Source organism: Pagrus pagrus (assembly GCF_965226575.1).
Source record: "Pagrus pagrus genome assembly, chromosome: 13".
NCBI lineage: Eukaryota > Metazoa > Chordata > Actinopteri > Spariformes > Sparidae > Pagrus > Pagrus pagrus.
This window is the reverse complement of record NC_140197.1, coordinates 21,531,249-21,554,580: the sequence shown is the minus strand read 5'-3', so window position 1 is coordinate 21,554,580 and position 23,332 is coordinate 21,531,249. Positions and strand designations below refer to the sequence as shown.

At 39.0% G+C, this 23,332-nt stretch overlaps 3 protein-coding genes across 5 annotated transcripts; 2 read left to right on the top strand and 1 right to left on the bottom strand.

Annotated features, from left to right (window-relative positions):
• Window positions 1-1,775: 1,775 nt before the first annotated feature.
• Window positions 1,776-6,719, bottom strand: pheta2 (PH domain containing endocytic trafficking adaptor 2). Of its 2 annotated transcripts, none has more exons than XM_084371904.1 (4): window positions 6,647-6,719; window positions 3,857-3,945; window positions 3,464-3,767; window positions 1,776-3,361 (listed from the first exon to the last, which is right to left on the bottom strand). In XM_084371904.1, exons 2-4 carry the CDS (start codon window positions 3,935-3,937, stop codon window positions 2,964-2,966), a joined length of 783 nt encoding a protein of 260 aa, XP_084228030.1. In that variant the 5' UTR covers window positions 3,938-3,945; window positions 6,647-6,719; the 3' UTR covers window positions 1,776-2,963. The 2 variants fall into 2 exon arrangements, with proteins under 2 accessions (XP_084228030.1, XP_084228029.1); XM_084371903.1 differs by lacking the exon at window positions 6,647-6,719 and adding an exon at window positions 4,731-5,071.
• On the top strand, window positions 6,716-9,520 carry cd2bp2 (CD2 (cytoplasmic tail) binding protein 2). The gene is made up of 6 exons (XM_084371889.1): window positions 6,716-6,794; window positions 7,236-7,368; window positions 7,680-7,837; window positions 7,918-8,503; window positions 8,587-8,672; window positions 9,255-9,520. Exons 1-6 carry the CDS (start codon window positions 6,720-6,722, stop codon window positions 9,363-9,365), a joined length of 1,149 nt encoding a protein of 382 aa, XP_084228015.1. The 5' UTR covers window positions 6,716-6,719; the 3' UTR covers window positions 9,366-9,520.
• Window positions 9,521-10,567: 1,047 nt separating this feature from the next.
• Window positions 10,568-22,780, top strand: prr14 (proline rich 14). Of its 2 annotated transcripts, XM_084371876.1 has the most exons (11): window positions 10,568-10,668; window positions 12,123-12,151; window positions 12,248-12,417; window positions 13,794-13,956; window positions 14,054-14,119; window positions 14,597-14,637; window positions 15,091-18,060; window positions 18,173-18,314; window positions 18,934-19,043; window positions 19,887-19,955; window positions 20,818-22,780. In XM_084371876.1, the coding sequence occupies exons 3-11, from the start codon at window positions 12,275-12,277 to the stop codon at window positions 21,107-21,109; spliced, it is 3,996 nt and encodes a 1,331-aa protein (XP_084228002.1). In that variant the 5' UTR covers window positions 10,568-10,668; window positions 12,123-12,151; window positions 12,248-12,274; the 3' UTR covers window positions 21,110-22,780. The 2 variants fall into 2 exon arrangements, with proteins under 2 accessions (XP_084228002.1, XP_084228003.1); XM_084371877.1 differs by lacking the exon at window positions 12,123-12,151 and having other exon boundaries at window positions 10,574-10,668.
• The last annotated feature ends 552 nt before the right edge of the window (window positions 22,781-23,332 follow it).

Below are 23,332 nucleotides of genomic sequence, written 5' to 3'. Positions count from 1 at the left end.
CCCAGAAGAACATAAAAGGGACAGCTGAGGGCGACCAAAATAGCTAAATAAACTTGACTGTCTGCCAACGCGTCAGGCCCTGGGAGCAAAATGCTTTCCTTCATTAGTTTTTCATACTTTATATCCAAATTTACCCCAGATAATCTGCTTTCATTTCATTAACAACTTTGCTAATCTTGTCCATCGGAGGAGTTTATTTTTGCGCCCTCCGTCAGCTCTCTGGTTGTGACTGTTTGTGTTTCCACTGATCTCCTCGGATGTTCAATGATGAGTCATGTCCATTGGTTTCCACTCGTGCGGTAATTTGGATTAGACAGACGTTTGTTTGTCTTAGGTGTTCAGGACACCCAGAACCCAACGCTGGCTGTCAGTCCTCCCCATGTGTGCCTATTGACCTTTGACCCCTGGTTTACTTGATTTTCACCACCTTGTTGCAGGAATGAAATATGTGACAACACATGTTGACTGACTCTGTAAACTGGTTGATCAGCTTGATCATTGATTTCCATTTTTCACTTGGCTACACATTCACTAAGCAACAAAACCCCTAAACTTTACAATGAATGTGTTATTCAAGCCCTAAATGTTGCTTCTGTGCCTTTGTTCCCTTGTGCAATAATAATTGGCTTAAAATCTTAATCTTCACAGGCAGTCCCCTCATCCTGCACATTAAAGGAAATATAATTATATTTACCAGTTTAAGAGACTTTGACTTTTGTTGTGCATACATCAAGAGTTAATTATGACATACTCGCAATTTATTTTTTTGTTTCAAGGGATGGAAATTATTATGTTTTATAAATATGTCTTGATTACAAAATGATTAAAGAATTAAAGATTAAAGTAAATTGTGATGATGACTAATGATTTGATCCCCTCATTTCTTAATTTGGAGGCACAAGTAGTAAATAAAAAAGGAGATTAGGTGCGACATCTTAAACTTTTCACAGATGTGTCAGCTGCTGCCGTTTGCTGACTTTACAACACAGTCGTTAAACAACAATTATGTGTTTACACGCTGCTATCGTGAGTAAATGTTTGCATACAGATGTGTATAAACTTCAGGGGCCCGTTGCTGTAATTTGACGAGTGTGGCCACGCTCCTCTGAAGCCATCTATCACTTTATGGATGACTGGTATGCCTGTCTGTAGGATCTGGAATGTGGGGAAGCTCCCACCTTGTCCCGTGGAGTGAGGCGAACTGTGACATGTGTGACATCCGTGACATCTGAGACGTTATAGTTTCATACTGTGCCGAAGATTGCTTGTTATGTTATTTGATTCCATTCAGCATTGTGTTACACTGATCGCCATTCAGTACATTTTAAGTGTCAGGGCAGATGTCAGGCTTTGCTTTCAACTCAGCAGTTGAATGAACACTTTAATTATAAAGCTTATTACAGTCACATTACCACTTTTTAACTTCTGAAGCAGATGATTTGTCTAATTAGCAGAGTGGATTCAATTAAAAATTACAGTCAGACATGTTTGAGTAAATGAGTTGATAACTCAATCAAGGGCGTTTGATTTACCGAAATATTGAACCTGTCAGTTTTGACATTCTTTCTGTCACTTGCATACCTCCATAAATCAGTGATTTACTTCTGTCAAATCCCACTGCTAAGATTACACTGTGCCAATAAATCAGGTGGTTCACTTCAGCCCGGAGTCCGCACATTGTGCCTGTGATGCCCTCTGCTGTTTACCAGCCTCCAGTGACTCTCAACCTGCAGTATACTCTACAGTAGGGAAGTGAATTAATGACAGCGTATTGATTAAGGCGGATCAACTTTAATTTTTTCAGGCAATGAAAACTATATAATACTCTTTGCTTTAAAAGGCATATATTAAATTGTTTAAATTGCACCATATGTGAATACTAAACTGCTCAGGGAGCTATTGTGCAATCAGCAGCAGGTGTGCAGCTTCACTTAGCAGAGGGTACATGAGAACCATTAAAGGCATTGTTCATGGAAAACATTTTTACATATCACAGTAGGAAAAGCGCAGGGTTGAATAACAAAAAGAGATATGGAGGCATTCAATTTAGCTGTTTCAGCTTCAGGGTCCCGTTATTGTGGATGCTGCCACACTGTTACACTGTCACAGCAGCTTACACTTCAGTAGAACTGAGGCATTGTGAATATTATTAAAAATAAGCAAGATGCTGTGAAAAAGGCCGGTCGTCACATTGTTTCATGTCCAAAGGATGCAGATGTGCTGGCACGAACAGCATCTGCACTTTGTGCCTGGATTGTTGCTTGTTCTCTGTTGAATCTCATGGATACTTTAAAGGAGAAGTTCACCCTAAAATAAAAATTCAGTTCATTATCCACTCGCCCCCTTGCTGATGGATCGTCTGGAGAAATTTCTTGTCCTCAAAAAATTAAAAAAACTACCCAAAAAAAGAAATAGAAAATGGCTCCATCAAGCGTGTGCTCCAGTTTCAGATAGGGTGTGTGGTAATGTTTTTAGCTTAGCGTTTAAAGTGAAGATCTTTTCAGTTTTCGATCTCCTGGCTTTCAGAGGCTATGCAGGGCAAGCTGTATGGAGTCATTTTATGTTTGTTTTTGTTGTTGTTCTTCAATTGTTTAGGGCGATACTGCAAAGCTGTTTTGCTGTGAAGCTCCAGAAATGTTCTGTAAACTAAGAATCTTCACCCGACTCTCCATCAGCATGAGGGTGAGCTACTGACTGATTTTCATTTTTGGGTGAACTCATCCCTTAAGGAAAATCAGGGAAATTACAACTTTCTGTAAAACAAATCTAACATTGAATTGATCTAAACTCATCATATGAAGTTGAGGAACATTTAGCACATTTACAGGTGTCTGGGCCTCAAACTCTACATTCTTAAATAAAGCGGAACTCACATCACATCAGGTTCATTTCCTTTTTAACACACATGAACAAGTCCGTCTCACTTCCTCTTTAAATTGTCTCTCAACTGTCAGGGTTTTTTTTCACCCCAGGTCGATGAGATCTCCATCACTGTGCTCTTCTTCTGCTTGGCGACTCCTCAGCCATTCATCTCTCGCTTTCTTCACTTCCTGCCCATAATAATCATGAAGTTTACTAAACTCCTCAAGTGGATCAAACCCCACCAGAGGCCATTCGCCGTACAAAGGTGCTGGTCCGTTAAGTGGTGTGACGTGAGCATTTCTCCTGTGCCACAGTTTAGGGGACTTTCTAGCCACCACTTTAGTGGGTGCTTGTAAAACAGTGCTGGCACTGAGGCTTCTCCCCTCCCTGACCTCTGCTGTTGACCCCTGCACAGGGAGGAAGAAGTTGGTTGTGGACTTGAGGGCACTGACAGAGGAGCTGTGACAGGATTCACCAGAGCCTTGCTGCTGTTTAGCTTCTGCAGAAAGAAAACAGGGAATTAATGAAACAATAGTCCACTCATGATCCATAATAAATAATATTTACATAGCACCTTTCGCAGAGGAATGCTTCTACACACCTTCATACTGCCTCCCCAAGTCTCTCACCAGCAGGGAGAGGTAACAGTGGCTGGCTGAGAGCAAAGCTTTCACCCAGCTCTCTTGAGTCTGACGATCCCCTGCTGCAAATCTGTAGGTTTTGAGTCCGGGCCCTTCAAACACCAGGGAGAGGCCAAACTGTCCATCAGAGTCCGGGCGCCGAACTGCACACCCCTCCAACACGATGACACCCAGCAGGTGTCGGTCACCTGGGCGCTCCTGGTAGAAAAGCAGGTTTGCCTTCAGGACAAACCACCGCCGCTGGTAGGTGGCATTTCTCTCTTTCTATTAGGAATGAAAGCAGGATTATTGCATTTACTCTCATGTGGGAATCAACACTTAAGACAAAGTTCATTCATAATATCAACGCAAACCTTTTTGTAGAGATATCCCTCTTTATCTACTGGAGAGGTGCATGAGAGGTAATGGGTCAAGATCTTCTCATGGAGCTTCATCCCAACACCTAAAGAAGAGAAAGTGCTTTTACTTTGAGAATGTAAAATACTGAAAAACTGTTTATTCACTAATTATCCCCTATATTATACTTACAGAGTTATTACTGCAGCACTCTACTAAGATACAATTTTGAGGTACCTTGACTCTACATGAGTCGTTCAATTTTATGCTACGTGAAACCTCTACTCGTTCTTTTGAATCCGCTACATTTTTCTGACAGGTGTAATGAGTTACTTCTCAGATGAAGATTTGACATTGAAAAACATGACAAGCTTGAACAGTAAATGCACTATCAAAGATCAAACCAGTGGTTTCCAACTTTTTTTAGCTCGCGACCTTTTATAAAACGGTATGACCCCTTGACATGTTTCAGATACATATGAGTTGTTGGCCAAGGAGACACTTCCCCTCTAAACTTTTCCGATTCGAACAATTATGATAGAGGATAATATTCAATATTATTTTCATATATTTCGAAAATCCAAAATTCCAAAATTCCAAAATCTGTATTTTGGACCAGAAAAACATCGATTGAAATCATCAAGCAACTCGATTTAAATGTAAAGCTTTCACTTTTCTTTTAAATTCAGTTCAGTAGATCTTTAACATTATTACTGATAATATTGTGAGACTATTCAATGCAGGAAAATAATATTAATAGGATCCATTACATTTCTAAAGCAGCTGTCAATGTCACCCCAAGTAGATCGATAGATAGATAGATAGATAGATAGATAGATAGATAGATAGATAGATAGATAGATAGGATAGAAAATCGTGACTCAGACTTACCTCTTGAGTCCCTCACAGGGTCACTTTCCCCTCCCACACAACCTTTACATTATTTACATTTACAGATATTCTCTCCTGGTCGTCAGCGCTCCTAAGCATAAAGCCAGTTGTTCTGTATCAGTTCGACGCATCCAGAACTAGACAATGTTTGAATATATAGTTTCAGATTACTACCATTCGTTCTCTCTCGGGTACTAGAGGACAAGTGTTGAAATATAAATAACTCGCCCCACTTCCTGGTAACAAAATCCTGACACATTATATTCCCTCTCCTCTACGCTTGAGTCGACCCTGAGCTGTCTCATCAGCCAAACAGAACAGTTGAAACCAACCTGCCTGAGAAGAACTGCTACCTGGAAGTGAGATGCTACAGTAGATGTAAATGTGGAGTTTGAGGTCTGATGTCTTTTTCTCAGCTCTCTCACTTCTGCATTTTGTGTTGCCTTTTTTGTTTTATTTTAATCTTTGATGGTGCAGAGCAAATGTCACTGGGTAGGTGGTTGATTCTTCAGGGAGATGTACAGCTTTGTTTCAGATATAATGAATATTGTTCATGACAGTATCAGGTGTGACAAATTCTGTTCTCTGCTTTGAAAGCAATGTCATGCCCAAATCTGTCTCTCTTGATTAAAATAAATAAGAATAAATAAATAAATAAATATTATTTGTGCATCAATTAAAAGCAAAGACACACAGATATTACATGACCTCTTGAAAATGTGCCTCTGTTTTTCTTTGCATCTATGTCAACACACACTCATCCGTTTTATCCTCAAGGGCCTCAAGGAATTTCAAAACCAAGAGTCCTGGTTGAAAAGATTACACAGCTTTGTATGCTGAGAGGCCCTTTCTTTAGGCTACAACACGCCTGAGTCAAGTGATCAAAATTACCTTAAGGCCACAGGTTAAAACTCAGTGCAACAACTGGAAGCTTAGAGTTTCAGTTTATGTATTCATGCAAAAGAAAGTGTTGAATTCCTGCGAACTCTCCTTAAAGTGATTCATTTATTCATATTATTTTTTTAAATGCAACATTTCAAACATGGGTGGTCTCATAAAAATATTTTGTTCATGTTTCTACATTTAAAAATCTTTTAGATCAATATGTATTGTGTTTCTTTAAGTAAATTTTGATGATGTGATGTGTTTGATGATGTTTGTATTTTTTAAAATATTTGACACATGTTCAATGCTTTTATAATTAATTTTGGTTTATTGGCTTACATTACCTTTTAGCTTAGGTTAAACAGATTTCAGGGATAAGAAGCATTTGAAGATACTCCAAGAAGAAGAAGAAGAAGAAGAAGAAGAAGAAGAAGAAGAAGCAGAAATATCACTGAAGGATCTGGTGGACCATTTATATTGCAGGGGTTTGGATTAAAATCCCAAAGACCTGAGACTTAAGCAGGAATTTATTTTCATATGCACCCTCCAGGTGGGTGTTATAATAAGGAAACATAAACAGCAAAATCCTCAACTTTTCTTAAAACCTCTGGGACCTTGTGGGATTTTAGTTCAAGGAAGGTCACCAGACGGTGGCGGTAATGCGCCATATTGTTGTTTACCAAACACCAGAGAACTACCGAAAGGGAAGAAGAAGAAGAAGAAAACAAGCGAAGAAGAAACGAAAACGAACGTCGCTTGAATTATATTCACCAGGTTTGGTATTTTCCAGCTAAATATCAGTTTAATATCTTTATATGTATCTTTCCGCACCAACGGAATATGCAGGTTGAATTGCAGCAGTTTACTAACTGTTGCCGCTAGCTAGAGTTGTCTTCCGCATGCGCTACGTGCCTGCAGTTGTTGGCTAACATTTTTAGCATCAAAGCTAACATGAGTCCTGTGGTAACCGCGCATATTCTCAACGTTTCCAGAATCTAGCTACGCTGTGAAAGTGTTAAAACGGTACTCACTAATATAACCGCTCACTGATGTTACAGTTGCGTTGGGGATTAAAAGAGTCACTGTCTTGCCTTCCGTAGCACCATGCCGAAGAGGAAAGTAACATTTGAGGACGGGAACGGGGAGTTCGACCTGGATGACGAAGTCCCAAACAAAAAGGTACCGCTGCGCCGCTCGCATCACTGCTTACCAACAACCATATGAATTGACAAATACATACTTTAATTCACAAAAAACACCATAAAGACCCAATACCGCGATTACTCTAAAAGTGTGCAGTCCAAAAATAGACCTGTTTATAAAAGAATAACAAACAGCACCAGTCATTTTTGTCTAAGTTGCATGCTTTTCACATGTGAAGGATCCCTTCTTTCTTTTCGTCTATCAGTACATCTCTCTTTAAATACTCAAACGTGCAGAATAATAATATTTATCTGTCGGACTGAGAGCCTTGAAATGTACACATAAACAAAATCACTGCCATAATGATCAATCAAACATGGACGGTGTTATCAGGACATGGACATTTAGCAAGTAAGAGGCTGTGTGTGTTAAATAATGTTACATGTCATGTTTTCTTTTCTTTCTATGTTGAATTAGAGTTGCGAAGTCGTCAGTGGACCAGGCTCCAGGTTTAAGGGCAAACATTCCCTTGATAGCGATGAAGAGGATGAAGAAGGGGACGACACAAGCAGCAGCAAATATGAAATTCTGGACACTGATGATGTGGAGGGTATGTCTCGATTAATGTAACTGTAACTATGACAAGGTATTGCAGATATGACGTGTTATTTATTTTTTGTTTTATCGCGTACAATTCTGAGTACATATGAACATTTTCTTCAGAAGTCTAAATCAATGGTTTTCCCCATACTGAGAATTTGAATTAAATGTTAAGGAAGCAAACTAAAAGAAGAAGTGGCTGGAAAATATTTGTCCATGTCTTCTATGTACAAGTGCAATGAGTCTAGAGAGATAATGTTTTATCTAAACAGGGAGTGTCAGCAATTATGTCACCTGACACTGTGCTAACTGTGTTTTCAGGCCAAGAGGGAGCAACGATCGACTGTGATGAGGGAGTTCCGATCACACCTTTCAACCTGGACGAGGAGATGCAGGAAGGACACTTTGACTCCGAGGGAAACTATTTCGTCAAAAAGGATCAAGAGATTAGAGATAACTGGCTTGACAACATTGATTGGGTAAATGGAATTTAGGGACTCTTGCTTTATTTTTGACAACTTTTCAAGCAATATGCAACAATATATGTTATTTCTTGCAGGTGAGAATAAAAGAACAACCTTTCAAAAAGAAGAAGAAAGGTCTTGGAGCCAAACGGAAGCGCAGAGCTGGTGACGAGGATGAGGCTGAGGAAGAGAAAAAAAGAGAAGAGCAGCAGGCAGACAAAGAAAACGAAGATGAAGAAGATGAAGAGGAGATGGAGCCTGCAGAGGACCCCCTGGCATCCTACACACAGCACCAGCTCACAGAAGCTGTGGTCGAACTGTTGCTCCCTGGGGAGACTGTTGCTGCAGCACTTCGTCGGCTAGGAGGCCTTGGAAGACGGAAGAAGGGGAAGCTGAGGGAAGAGAGCGAACCCACCGAGGAGGCCAAAAGGGATACAGAAAAGCTTGACAGGCTCACAGCACTAGCTGACAGATTAGTTGGATCTGGGATGTTCGAGATCTATCAGCAAACGTATGAAAAACTGGCCTATTTGATGAAAAGCATGAGTAGCAAGCAACCAGCTGTAAGGCAGAAAGCCAGTGGTGATGATGATGATGATGAAGAAGATGAACTTGACATGTTTGCAGATAAATTTGATGACACACATGGTGGAACTGAGGATAAAGAGGAAGACAAAAGAGGTTACTTGAGTTACTTGTATACATTTCTCTTCAATATCACAAAATATCTTGTTTTGTTTAATCCAGTTTTGTCTTCTTCTCAGTGAGTGATGAAGTGATGTGGGAGTACAGATGGGAGAATAAAGATGATTCAGAAGTTTACGGCCCCTTCACCAGTCAGCAGATGCAGGTATTTTCTTACAACAATTTGGGTCAATAAGCCGTTCCTTTTGTAGGTGATGCAGTGTATTAGTGGGCTTCCGATAAAATAAAATGCTGAACATCAGATTTAGTAATTGTCAATTAGTGTGTATATGTGAGTTTTTAAAAGTGGATAAACTCACTAAAAATAGGCAAGTGACTGCTTTTTTCATTGTCAATAGACAAATTTGCCTTTCAGATTTTTTCCCCCTACAGTGTCACATTCAACTTCATGAAAATGCGCCGAAAACAAACAGTAGAAGGCAGTAGCTCATATACCTCATCAGACTACATCCAGAAACATTAAATCTGGTTTTAAAAAGTCTGAATCAATTGAATTATTAATTGAATCATTTAAATTACTGCAGAGTCGTTTGTTAAATACCGGTGACTACTCCAGCTTTAATTCTTTACCCTTCATCTTGTGTTTGTTTTACTGTAAACTAATATGCTTACAAACCTGTTAGTAAATCCCATTATGTTTACTAGATTATTGGGTTGCAGGCTGGTTCTACCTTTAACCTCAATCTGTCCAGGTGGGTTTTAATCTTCTTATTGTCTGTTTTTCCAGGGTTGGGTGGATGAAGGCTATTTCAGCAGTGGTGTTTACTGCAGGAGGAAGGACCAGGACGGCTCTCAGTTCTACAACTCCAAGAGACTAGACTTTGAGCTATATACATGATTCAGTCCAGCATCACATTATTCAAGCCTGTCATGATCATTATCATGTTTTGCCCTCAGTCTTTGTTCAACCTGGGCTTTGGTGTCAAATCTGTTATTTTAACAGGGGCTTTGTTTTCTGTACATTGTTTTTAAATAAATAAGTCATGTATGTGGTGTTGCCTTCAGCAATTTTTTTCTGAGAGATTCAAATAACATTTTGGGTTTATTTTAAGGCTCATGGACCTCCCCACAGTAGCAATAATTGTTTCTTGTTACTATAGAGCATTTTACACTTATAGTGTTAATAGTTAAAGAAACTACTGTACTAGCTTGTCTATCCGGGCTGAGCTTACTTTCAAATCCAAAACCGAATAATACTTTTGACATGAAAAAATAGATGTTTTCAGTGGAATAGATAATGGAGATGTTAGGATAGAGTTTGACTGAACACAGTTTCATTAGGTACCCATTTCATATTTACTTTGCATTTAGTTAAGTAAATATGACATCTTGACATCAGTGTCAAGAAATGCGTTGTTGTAAAATATTGGGCCAATTCAAATTTTTTATATTCTTTCAAATCCAAAGTAAGCAAAAGATCATCTGTAGTACATTTTGGATGGGTTTAATATCGGTAGTGATTCACAAGATGCTGAACTTTGGCAGTACAATCCAAAATGTAATGATTATTAGATTAAAAGAAGAATTAATTGGCAGATATTTCATTAAAATCACTCTAAAAAGAAAAGGACAAACGTGATGGTTTCAGGTTGTAAAATGTGCTTCCTTCTTGGTTTTACATGACAGTATTTTAAGTTTTAAGACTGACAATGAAATCTCCGTGTCCTTTTTTTGTCTTATAGACCAAACAAATGAGAAAAGAGGAAAAACCTTCGTACAATTATAATTGTGAAATGTTTAACTTTGCGATGTGTTTTTTTATACGAGACGTTGCAATAAGCCGTAATGAAGAAACTAAATTAAATGCAGGTGTTTAATACATCAATGAAATATAGTTATCTTAAGATACGAGGTCACTCGAGGACATAAAGGAAAACTATCATTTTATGAGCCATTTGCCTCCACTCTCCCATTGGCTGCCTCCAACAACGACAACTCGAAATCGATCCTAATTGGTCAGATTTCAACAGCGCTTTCCGGGCGGAAAATGAACTCGTGCTGTGATTGGACGATCCGTCTGTCTGGTTGTCGGATTTGTAAAAACGGATACATCATGAACGAGTCAGTGTAGGGCGCCGTCCGGCATGTCTTGTTTACGGTAAGGTCGGAATACTAGCCTGCGGTCCAGCTAGACGCTTCTGGTAAGTTTATTTTAATGTTATTTAGTCTAAATAACTGTGTACAACTAAACAACGAAAATATCATATGTCCAGTTATCCCTCAGAACGCGTTTGAACGTTGGAAGATATGACAGCTCCCGGCTACGGCTACTCCCTGGCATAGAAACTGTATGTTAAACACTATGAATATCGGAGCTAGCCATACCATGCAGTGTTGACGGAGATACAATAGGAGCTCTGACCACATGTGGCTAAAATGTTTAACTCGTATTACTATGAAAACCTTTTGTACAAGACACGAATACGGTGGCCAGTGGGAAGATATGTTCGCTCGTATGTAAAAGTTTGAATATGAGACTGCTCGTTCCAGCAAGTAGACCAGGCTCAGTTTTGATCGAACCGCCGCTTCCATTTGATTGAAAACACTGAAACGTCTTCGTGTTTTATGAGCTGTAAAACACGGTTTACTTCCACTTTCCACTGTTAGTCGATGTAGCAAACCTCACGCTAACAGACTAAGTTGACTAACGCTAATATTGATGTGGCAGTGACGATGACCATCAAAGACTGAGAGCTGATGCACAAAACATCAGTTACGATTTCCCTCTAACCTAAAAACTGTGGTGATACTGACGATCAGGAGTTTTTCTCGATTCACATTTTCACATTCACCTTTTCAGTCTTAAATCAGTATTTGCACGATAGCCAGAAACCTCCACCTGACATAAATGTTATTGTTTTCATTTCATACCATTAGAGAAAATTACATTTGTAAAAAAAAAAAAAACACCTTGATCGAGCAATGGAAACCTTTTATTGACTATATGAAGGATATTCCTGTTAACCAGGCTGACTGTGCCTGTGTGTGTGAGTCTAATAATATATGTAAAATTCCCCATGATGGTCTCACAGATGCCTCTCAACTTTTCCCACACTATTGTCCTCTGGTTAAGTGTTTATTTTAATTTTCCCCCAACCTTTGCACAAAACATAAAGATTGAACTGAACATTTTTTTCCAGTGTGCTATTGTTTTTAGAGCTGAAACAGTTATTGGATCCACAGACTACTAATCAGCCACTATTTTGATCATTTTTAGCTTATTGGTATGCCACAGAGTACAGCTTTTGTACACCTGTAGATCGACAGGTGCGTAGGAGAAGACCAAGGGCCGACAAAAACAGCCAGCTAATATGCCAGAAATCCCTAATTCAAGTTTCAAGAGTGGGATAATTTGATGGTTTTCTTTCTTTTTTGTGACTCTGAACAAAAAAAAAAAAAATCAGGTTTTAGACTATTAACAAGGAGCCACTTTCATTCAGTCACTTTTTCATTTTTTTCTGAAATTTCACATATGACGCAATTAATTTAGAAAGTTATAATTTTTATTGAGGATGAAAATTTTAATATATAAATAAATGTTCAGTTTGAAAAATTAAAAAATAAATAAAAATCCTGTTACTGTTCTCCATTTCAGATTAAACACCCATTCCAGACATAAGAAAAGTAAGTGAAGCCTTTAAGACCTATTTTGATGTGCTTTCATATTGATATGATATCCCGCATGTTTGTTTGTTTTTTTCCCGTTGTTGTTATCCACAGAGAAGGACAGACAAGGAGAGCAAGGGGATGTTGACTTATTCCTCTGACCCACTCCCTCAGATAGTTTGTCCAATGGATGAAGATGCTATTCCCCCAAACCGTTTTTGTAGTGCACCTCCCCACAGTGAACCTCCACCACCTCTCCTCCCCCTTTCCTCCATCACTCCCAGGTATAGTTGTCCTGGCACCTTTTTGGTTTCTTTTGCTGTAGGTGTGTTTTCCCCTCCTTGCTTTTTCACACTTTTATTTCTTTATGGACTGAACGATTTAAGACTTGCAGACACTTGTACATTCTCAGGAAATCTTGCCAATATATGATAACTGACAATTATTTTTAGTTCTGGCATTGGGGAAATGTCATTACGCTATTGGAATTTTTCTGGTACACTGCATTGCATGGTGCAGATTAGGATGTCTACAAAACTGGTCTCATCACCTTCCTGATAGACTATAAACGATTGTCTTGGCATGTCTTCAGTCACCAGTGGAGATGAGAAGCACAAACTATGTTGCCTGAAATGTCGACAATTGTTCTGAAAAATCATGGTCAAACATTCATGGTTATTCTGTTTATAACTTAATGGCAGATTAGAAATGCCACTTGGTGGTTGTCTGGTTGTTTGCTCTCTGAAGATAGTGCCAAAAAATGTTTGAGTGGACTGAGTGTTTTTGTATTTCAGTCTTCTCTTTAGCTGATGTTTGCACATCAATTTCAGGAATTACATTTTTATCGTCCATTTTAGGGCTGCATGATATTGGAAAAACTGACATTGTGATGATATGGTTTTATATACCACAACATGTATACATTGCCATATGAAAAACTACAGGAGTTTTCACCAGATAACTTGAATAGCTCTATCTGGAAATAATCATTATTAAATAACTGTGGTAATTTTGTCAGGGAGTTTTGTCTAAAAAATTAAGTAGGCCTGTTTGATCAATTAATCAGGAATTATTGTGATCAGTGGGAACTGCCTCTGACAAGCAATAAACTCCGTTGTATCCAAGAACCCATAAATCAGAATAATGTTATATAAACTTCCCTTGTAGATTAGTCACTGAAAATGAGAACTGTGAGTTTCCCTTTTGTATTTGTTCATATACCTAACTTGACATTGCACGTCCTAAATAAATTATGTGTAGCCTAAATCTATATCATATCAATAATTATTATTAACAATACAGTTTTGAATCAGAAATTTCAGAACTCCGCTTCGGCGACAGGTTACAGTCCTTGGTAACCAGAGTCCCTCCAGCAACTTAAGTGACTACCCAATCACATTGAGTGTACAAATTGAACGGAAAGTGTAGAGCAATACTTTTCTCAAGAAAATATGTTATTTTTGTCAGGCGGCCTGCTATAAATCAGGCTGAAGTACTGATCACTCCGTACAAGAAGATACCCGTTAGTGAATACTCTGTTTGCAATCATGGCCAAAAGATGTGATCGGGTGAGGCCTAATACAGATGCTGGTGCCTTGTGCAACTCTGAGACTTAAAGTACTGCATAACGGCTACATGTGCTGATTTTTTTTATTCATAGCTGTGCAAATGATGGAATATCTGGACACAGAAGGAGTGATCGCATTCAAGGGATCAGAACGCAAACTCCTAAAAAGCAGGGCAACACAGACAGCGGAGCAGCTCAGAAACCATCCAGACAGAATCCGTCCCCCTCAAAGAGAGAAGGGGCAAGTGCAAGCATGGTATGAGTTTAACTTACAAAAAATCTTTTTTAGAGACTCTTGGGTAATTAAATGAGTCATTACTCATGCAGCAAACGTTCATCTCTCTGATTTGTAGGTACAAGCATCACAGCCCAAGCAGCCAAGAGTTGAAAGCACACATGGACACGAGAAACAAAACCAGGTCCGTTTTATCGTTTCTTGCTTGAGAGTTTCCCACTCACCCCTCCCTAAATCTCTGTCTTACAGTCTGTCTGCATGCCCTTGATGGTATTTTTCATGTTGTAAAGCTTTCAGTGCGTAATCTGTACAGCGGCTGTACTGTATGTAAACACTGAAGACCTGTATAGTGAACGGGGTGTGAGGGTTAATTGAGTGATTTAATCCTCCTTCACGGTCTGCTGCATCTGACACAGACAAGCAATCGAGTGTCTTAGTGTGACCCACTAATGCATAAACCGCAGACATTACAGAGCAAATGCGTGTTTATTGTCCTAGTTTTCCCTTGTTGTGCAAAATTGTAATATAGAAAATCAGCACTTAAATTATGAGGGGATTTGTTCAGTTAGAATTGAGTTTTAATATATAAACTTCTCATTAATCCAAACAATGCCCAATTTTCCTAAAAGAGCTTAAAAATGTTTTTGTATTCACTTTGCAGGATGGCTTTGATTTTAGCTTTGCAGCAGAGTGCGAAAATAGGTAAGTGTTATAACAAATGTTTCTCTATTTTCTCTAACAAGTTTCTCTAATTGGGTATGCACAAAAATCATTTCATTTATATGTGTTTACTTAGATATTTTACTTATCTGGTAAAAAAAAACAACTGCTCACACATTCTTTTTAGCCATGAGAAAATGTTTTTCTAATTATTTTAAAAGCTTTAAAAAACAGTTTTTAAAATTTTGGAATAAAGGTAAAGAAGAAAATGTATGTAAAGAAAAGTCACGTCTATAATTAACTGTGGTCAAAGTCTGTGATGATTCGCATATTTTCCATATGACCTACAGTACCAAACCAGAGGGGCAAAGATGTTCCCAATTATTATGTTTTTTTATGAACAGGGAACTAGTGAGTGGTAGGATGCCAAGTAAAAGTAAAAGATCTTGTATTGACACCATTTATTGAAAAAATTCCCATTTTCCATTATTGCAGGCAAGAAGACCAGAAAAGCCCAAGGGAGAAAATGAATGTCTCCGTTGCAGAAAATGTAGTTGAGCAGTTTTCTGACAATAGCACAGAGAATCTTGACACCACTAAATCTGACATGGATACATGTGTGGGATTACCTATTGTACACTCGTCTGCATCTGCCTCGAAGGGATGGGTGATTGGACCCTTGTTTCAGTCGTTCAAGTCAAAGATGGCCAGTTTCACAGAGATAGTCATGAGTCCTGTTAAACTCTTCAAAGCTAACAGTCCTCCACCGTCCATGGACCATCCAGACATACTTGATGAGTGCAAGCTACAGACTGATGGAACATCTGATGTTGAACCCTCAGAGCCAAGTGATATGTTTCATCCAGAAGCACAAAGTGAGAATGGGAATGAGGACGCTAAAGCTAATCAGCAGAGCCTCAGCGGAGTAGAAGATGCACAAAATGCAAAAACTGTTGCTATTAAATATTCTAAAAAATTATCTTTTGACATGGACTTATCAACACACAGCTCTGAGCAGGCAGATGAATGTGCATTAACTCCGAAGGACAAAGACTTACCTGATTCTGTGCCTTCACAACACAGTCCTTTACCCTGCACTGTTTCTGAGGACGTTTCAGAATCTGCTGGGTCCGTTTGTACGTCCTCCTTGCTGTTACAGCCCTCTGTCAATATAAGTGCCTCACACAAAACCACCTCAAAGATATCCAGTGATAACAAGGAGCAGAAAAGCAAACCGGCTGGCCGGCTCAAACCACTGCCGAGGAAATGTTCAGGAAATAGAAGGAAGGTTACCTCTAAGACCTTAACATCTGAAGTCAAAAAGGAAGAGTCTGAGGCAGAGGTTATTGAGGATCAGGTTTCTTTCCAGACAACACTGTCGTCGTCCTCAGTCCGTTATAATCAGCCTGATACTGACTGTCCTCAGCCTGATGATGATGATGATGATGATGATGATGATGATGATGATGATGAAAAGAAAATGGACGGATTCCACTTGGTTCGCCAAAGCCTCCGCAATAACTTAAATGGCAGCACTAATGGAAGGACACTGAAACCAACTTTGGATACTCAGCAGCTTGGGTGTCTCCTAAACCTTGAAACTTTTTCAGCTGCAGGTCTTGGGAAAGCAAAGAGGGAGCTGAAAGAAGACTGTCAGTCCCAAGAGTGTGTGAAAAGGAAAAGGACAGGGGATATAGGGATATATACTAAAGAAGCAAAAAAACGAGAGTTATCGAATGTGGCTTCAGATAGTGGTGTATTAAGAGGCCGAAGATCACCAAGAAAGCAAGTTGTGTTGACAAATACCAATGTAGATGAGGAAGAAACACTGAGACCTGACAGAAGAAGACAGGCTGTCTCAACTAGAGCAAATAAGAAAGGAAAAGGTGTGGTAGAAATGCTTGGTACGATAAATGAAGAAGTGTTAAATAAACAGACTGAAAGTTCCTCTGATGCAATGTTGCTTTGCTCACTGGATAAAAGCAGCTGTGTGTCTGAAGATAACCAAAAAGGCAGCAAGGTGACGCCCAGTGTTTCATGCAAAAGACTGAAGACAAAAACAGGTCTTGGTAAACCTGATGTAAACATTGATAACGGTATGGATCTGGAAACCACCATTGCAATCACCTCTACAAAACAAGCCGAGCAGGAACCGTTATCAGAAGTCCTAGTCCGTCCTAATATAAAGCCGCTCCAGAGCACCAGAAAGTGCAGGGATACAAATAAGAAACCACTCAAACGGAAATCGCCAATTCAAGCTAGTTTAACCACAGAATCAGACAGCACTGTGGTTTCTACCTCATCGGCACTACAAATGGAGCCAGTAGAAGTCACAACCACAGATTCTAATACCTCCCAGCATGTTGAAAAAGAAGAGAGCGGGAAAACACAGCTGGACCAGCCGTCCAAGAGACTCAGAAAGGGTTTAAGAGGTGCTGTTAAATCATCTGCATCAAGTGGGAGTCGAGAGACAAAGCAATGTATCCTTAACCTTCATTTGAAAACCAAAGAAAACCAGTCACAAGAAGGCAAAGGTGAAAACTCAATGGACCCTGTGTATTTTGAAATGACACCTTTTGAAAATAATCACCAACCTGGTCCTTCACCCTCCCAACTTCATTTAGACTGTTATGTACAATTAAATACTGACATAAAGCACTTCAAGGATGAGAAAGAAAAGGGTACTGCTTCTGTGGCAGATGAGGTATCTCCTACTGATGCTGAAACCAGTCCCCACAGCAGCATCCGTGTCTGTAGGCAACGATCTAGTGCAAGAAGGGTTAACACTAAACCAAGGAGGGCAGGTAACCAAAGGAGAAGATTCATGGGTTTGCATAGGACACACAACGGTGAAGAGGCGACAAAGTCCGTCACTATGGATGATGTAGACCTGGCTACATCGGGTGCTCGCTCATCAGACAATGGCTCATCAAGGCCCCTGTTACGCAGCTACTCTTGCCCAGAGATCCCCTCAGTCCGTCCCCTTGACCTGCCCTGGATGACTTCTGTTCATTCACCACATCACAGCCGGATTCACACATCACACCAGCATCAGTCACACACTCCTGTCCATCATTCCTCCAAATCCCTACGTCGGACTCGTCGACATACAGTCTGCAGTATTGAAGTGGAAAGGGAGATTGCCCCTCTCTGCCTTCGTAAGGAGGTGTATCCATCCAGAAGATCTTTCCCGTGTGACAGCACCAGCCACAACTTGTCTCCTAGTCTTGCAATGTCTCCCAGCACTTCCCTTACAGCACTTGCCTCCTGTTTCCTTTCGAGCCCCCTTGCTTTCCTTTCTAAGAAAGCTGACAGCAGAGGTCCTGCCAGCCCCAGCACTTCCAGTCATGTTCCCTCTCCCACCTCCTCTTCTTCGATATACCCATTGAGCACCTCCCCATGGCGCCTTTCAGGATTCCTCCAAAGAACTGACTCCTCGAGTGCTCCCTTTGACTCTAGTAGCAGGTGATACGCTTTTTTAAAAGGCTATGATAACTTACTGTATATTATAATTCCAATGATAGTCAAATGTTTTTATCGCTGTGCTGCTGCATTTTCTTACTTGGTTTCTTTGCAGTGGGCTTCCCCTGGAGTGTGAGATTGAGAGAAGGCAGCAGAGTGAAGAGGAAGATGATGGCGAGAACACTAGCTCATCCAGCCAGGAGTTTGAAGATGTAGTGTTGAGAGAGGAAAAGGCTTTGTCTGATTCTGAAATCAAGGTATACAGGTGTAATAACACATTGTTACGTGCATCATTTTATATTGACTCCCTTGGATTTTTGGTCTATTTATTCTAGCAAAATAAGCCATAAAGGATTTTTACTCAGTTTATGTTGAAAGTGTTTGAGAGGTGCTTTACTTTATGGTCATTTGGTGGCTGTAGTCACCTTTTTGAATTGTATTTTATTATATTGAGTGGTGTTCACTATAATTTTCCACAACATTTATATCAATTAGGTTAGACTCAATCATCAAAGTTATATACTAGGTATTCATCTTAGCGGAACGAAAGAAATCAAAATGACATTGACATTTGAAATGCCACAAAATGTTTAAAAAATTGAAATTGCACTGCATCACAGATTTCGTATATGAGAATTTTCCTGTCTTTCTCTCTTTTAATCTCTTTTAAATTAATAGTTTTTCATTCAGAAATTGATGCATATTTCTGCCATGTTTTATATTATACATAAGTCTGGACCAGTCAAATTGTCACAGCTCTTACTGAAGATATGACACTTGTTCCCTTGTCGCTCTTTTTAACTATACTTTTGTCAACTATACTTTGTTACGCTTTGAGTGATACAGGCTGCATTTCCTCTTTTTTCGTCATCACAGGTGGTGCAAAAGCATGAGGAACGAGGGAAGGTGTCCTCTATTAGAATTCGGAAAACTTTACCCAAACCTCAGAACAACCTGACACCCATGGGCCTGCCCAAACCCATCAGGTAAATACCCTTTATATACGTATGTGAACATGCAAGTTCATTCTAGACCTTGGCAACGTTATGTGTGACGCTCTCAGAAACATCAATGTAACTTTGGCTAGCTACCTAGTTAGCTACTGAGACTTCAGCAAACTAGTAGCGATTGTTTTATGCTTGTTCTATAGAAAAGGACCATACTACATTGAAAGAGAGAGTTCTCATAACTTTCACTTTAAAGTTTGCATCTGTAAAACCGTTCAGAGGGCCATGTAGCCCTAACACTTCACCCTACCCCTCTATCATAGCAAGAAAAGGGACACCGTACCCCTCAGTGTGAGCGCACATAAAGGAGGGATAGGGCTCACTGGTAGGGGAAGGGGTGTGTTGGGGTTGGGCAGAACTATCACAATTTCTTTGTTGCCATAGTGCTTAAAGAAATAATAATTATTTAGAGTAATCTGACAAAATGCTCCTACAAGGTGAATAGTAGTAACACATGTAGCAAGTTCAAAGGAAAATCTTAAGCAACAGTTTTGTTTTCTATCTGGTGGATTACCAAACATTGGGTCAAAAGCAAAGGTCTGAACAGTCTTTATAGGTGCTGCCTTTAAGTTAAAAAAGACAGCTTCTGAGCTGATTTATAAAAACATACAAGGTCAACTTTGATCATTTGTAACTAAATCAAACAAGTGCAACACTCGGAGCATTTAAAAGTAGGACATGTCCTATTGGGTCACACTGCCCTACCATTGAATGTGAATGTATGTCATTGTCAATACATGTCTGTCATTTTATTGAACACTCTCTGATCAATACTCACACTGATTGCAACTGTGTTTTTTTCCCCGCCATGTTACATCACAGGCTAAAAAAGAAGGAGTTTAGTTTGGAAGAAATATACACCAATAAGAATTTCAGCAAACCACCTGAAAGGTAAGATCATCATTACAAAACCCACTGTTAATGTTATGGTGCCTATTAACACAAAAATGCACACACTAGCCATTTCATAAAGTCATGAGTTGTTAAAAAATATAAATACAGTCCGACAACATAAACTGCAGCCTCATCACCTTTTTCACTTTAGACTTTGGAACAATAAATCCAACTTTATCTGTGGCTCTATGCTGCGTTCCTCGACATATGTAGTATAGGCCAGAGCCATCTGTTTCTTCCAAATAAAGACATTTAATACGTTCTTTAAAAGTATGTAATTTGATATAAATATGTTCGAATGTATGAGATTGCAACACAAAAAATATCAACATAAAGGGGTGGGGGTGCAGCCTCGCTATACTAGCAACCCTGTGAAGCTGTAACGTTTAATACACACCAAGAAACAACAATGTAGGATGGGTGAAAAATGAAGGCATGTATGTACTTAATCTTTTATAGTATCCTGATTTGCAGACAGTATCCAGCAAGGCAGCAAAAACCATTAACCATTTTACACTCACAGGAAATAAACAATACTTTTGCCATCTGTCAGCAAACTCTGAATTGAGGAAGCGAAAACAAAACTTTTTCCCAAAAAATGTAATCGTTATTTTTTTGTATTCTGTAAGGTTCCTAAAGCTGGTTTGCCACTTCCACAGTTAGTTTTATTTTGTGAAGATAATTATTCTTTTCTGAAGCTAAGCTAAAAAGCTAAGTTTGACCAGAGGGTGGCCCTAGAGGAAACTGATATTTAGGGTTCTGTACTCTGCATTGGGAATGAAAAACGTTTTGCATCATATTACACTCCCTTAACTTCCTGAACTTGCTCATTGATCAGACTTTCTTACTCATGTTTCAGCCGGCTGGAGACCATATTTGAGGTGGCTCTAAATCGCAAGAATGGTTCTGAGTCCTGGTTTGGCCAGAGGCGCATCAAGCGATTCTTGGAGTTCCTTGAGGTTGGTGAGGCCAGAAGACCAAAGAAGCCACTTGTTGGTGTTGGAAAGGCAGGTATTTCATCTTCCAGGACGAGACGCGGAGGCTTCCCTAAAGACGAACCGTCCCTCAGTGTGCAGGATGTGGACTCGCTTCTCTGTGCCAAGCTGGATCAGCTGAATTTGTGGTTGATAGATGATCAGAAAGACAGTTGACAGGTGCCTCTCTAATGTCGATTGTTTGGCAGCATTTAAAACAACAACAACAACAACAACACTGCACAAGATAATGCTGTTTGTTGACTATATGTTTTCAGCAGTCCATCAGCTCTGTTTTCGGTCTGCACAATTGGTGTATAATTGTTGTGGTGACATGTCGTTATTGAAGAATTACATTTTCATTCTGTTGTATTTGTAGCCTGGAAGTTGAAGAACAAGACATCAAAGCACCAAAAATGTATTGCGTCATAGAAGTTGGATCTAAACATAGTGGTTAAATGCATTATACGTTAAGTCTCCTTTTTTTCTTTTTTTTTTTTACTGTCATTACTGCACTGAAACCTCTGCCGTCCGTTATTCTTCCGGTCATTTTCTGTGTGATAAGTGAAACTGTATAGAGGCAGAAGTTGATATCCTTTATTCACACAGTATCATAGCATTTTTTGGAATATCTTCAGTTTTTCACATCTGTTAAAGTGTGACAACGCTGGGTGATGAAGATTTGTTTCAATGATGTTTCTTTTCAACAATGATAATGCAGACTACATCTAATTTCTTTTGCACTTGACAGAAAGCATTTTTTTTTTTACATAAGAAGTAGTTATCTTGCAGCATCTTTGTAAGTTATTTTATAAAGGCAGCTATTTTTTATTGAACGCTGAATACAACTTTTAAACATGCCACCAAGAGATTTTCTATTTGCTGCAACCAGTTTCTCAATTTTCTTTACACACATTTTTTGTACAGTCAAATGCGTCTGCAAGCAGCATGGACAGTGTGAGTCCTTTCACTCAGCTCAGGGCAGACCATGTCCAATTTTTCATCTATTTGTGTTTGTAAATTTATGGCTGAAGAGGGTTTTTTTGTATAAAATATAAATCTGAAACAATACGACGCTCCAGAGAGTATTTCTAATCAAGAGTGGAAGTGTCCAGATTCCACTGCTAGCTGGCTTTTTATTACCTGTGGTTCTTTCTGGATTGTTTTGTGGTGTCTATATTGTATAGCAATTGTAAATTCTTGATAAACTGCCTATGAAACTGTTTTTCCTTTGGCCAAGTTTGTATGAGGTTGCCTTAACTGTAAGAGTTTTCTGTTTGGATAGATGTTTTGTAGGTGTATTTGTAATCGTCGCTGTTTTATGACGGCATGTCAAGATGCATCAAGCAGCTCAGAGCACACAAGTTTCTGCTGTTTTATTATAAATTGTCTTTGTTTATATGTATGTATAAAAGTACAGCACATTGATACATTTGACATCAATAAAGTAATATGGTAACAATGCAATAATGCGAAGATAATGTTGGCAACAAGAGCAGGATCTCATAATTTTCCGAAGCATTGCCATCCCATTTTATTAGAGACCCAATCCTTAATGACGAGGTTTACGTTGCTACCTTTTACATCGAGTAATTTATCAACTTTTGTAGAATCTGCAAGTACATTCAATATGTAAACATGAGTATGTCAAATTGTAATAACACAAATATTAAGGATTGGGTCATTACTGGGGAATGACAGTTCTAATCTTTAATATATGATGTATATGTGTCCTGTAGTGCCATGTCTCAAACTATAGTTCATGCTGGATTTTCTATGGTCGTTTAGATTTCAAATTGTCTATATGTTCATATATTGTTAAATAAATATTACAGTGTATAAAAAACATGCAGAAGTTGTAATATTTCTAAAAACATTTTCTCAAGTGGTTGCTCCTTTATGTAAAAAAAAAAAAAAAAAAAAAAAAAATGCAAATGGTTAAGAGGAAGTAGAAAAGTGTTGACTGTGAGAGCGGTCAGTTTTTCAGCACAAGCAAGGCTAAAGCAGTCTTTTTGTTTTCGTGTAACTTCCAGTTTCTTCATGTCTTCATGTTTTGTTTTTTTTCATAGTTGATCAGCAGCTTTTTTTTTTCACTGTCTGCTGTCTGTCTCAGTAAGCATCTAAAGTCAGAGTCCACTGGTTGTCTTCTCCAGGGGTTTTGATCAGTCTATAAGAGTGAGAAAATATGAGATCAGTCCTATTAGTAGGGGAGTCAAAACCAGAATGGCGACCCATGTCACAATAGAGATGATGCTAAACTTTTTGGCCTGTTTAGAAAACTCCGCAGCTTTCGTTGTATCTTCTTTCGTCGTCTCAGCCTGTTGAAGTAAGGACAAGATGATAAAAAGAGTTAATTAAAGGTTAAATCAGAAATGGAAATGCATGTATACAAAATCAACT

Coding starts and splice junctions, on each gene's coding strand:
- pheta2 (XM_084371904.1), bottom strand. CDS start 3,937: ATGAAGCTCCATGAGAAGATCTTGACCCATTACCTCTCATGCACCTCT. Junction 3,768..3,856: donor AGGGATATCTCTACAAAAAG/GTTTGCGTTGAT, acceptor CATTCCTAATAG/AAAGAGAGAAATGCCACCTA. Junction 3,362..3,463: donor CTTGGGGAGGCAGTATGAAG/GTGTGTAGAAGC, acceptor TTCTTTCTGCAG/AAGCTAAACAGCAGCAAGGC.
- cd2bp2 (XM_084371889.1), top strand. CDS start 6,720: ATGCCGAAGAGGAAAGTAACATTTGAGGACGGGAACGGGGAGTTCGAC. Junction 6,795..7,235: donor ACGAAGTCCCAAACAAAAAG/GTACCGCTGCGC, acceptor ATGTTGAATTAG/AGTTGCGAAGTCGTCAGTGG. Junction 8,673..9,254: donor TCACCAGTCAGCAGATGCAG/GTATTTTCTTAC, acceptor CTGTTTTTCCAG/GGTTGGGTGGATGAAGGCTA.
- prr14 (XM_084371876.1), top strand. CDS start 12,275: ATGTTGACTTATTCCTCTGACCCACTCCCTCAGATAGTTTGTCCAATG. Junction 19,044..19,886: donor GGCCTGCCCAAACCCATCAG/GTAAATACCCTT, acceptor GTTACATCACAG/GCTAAAAAAGAAGGAGTTTA. Junction 19,956..20,817: donor TTCAGCAAACCACCTGAAAG/GTAAGATCATCA, acceptor CTCATGTTTCAG/CCGGCTGGAGACCATATTTG.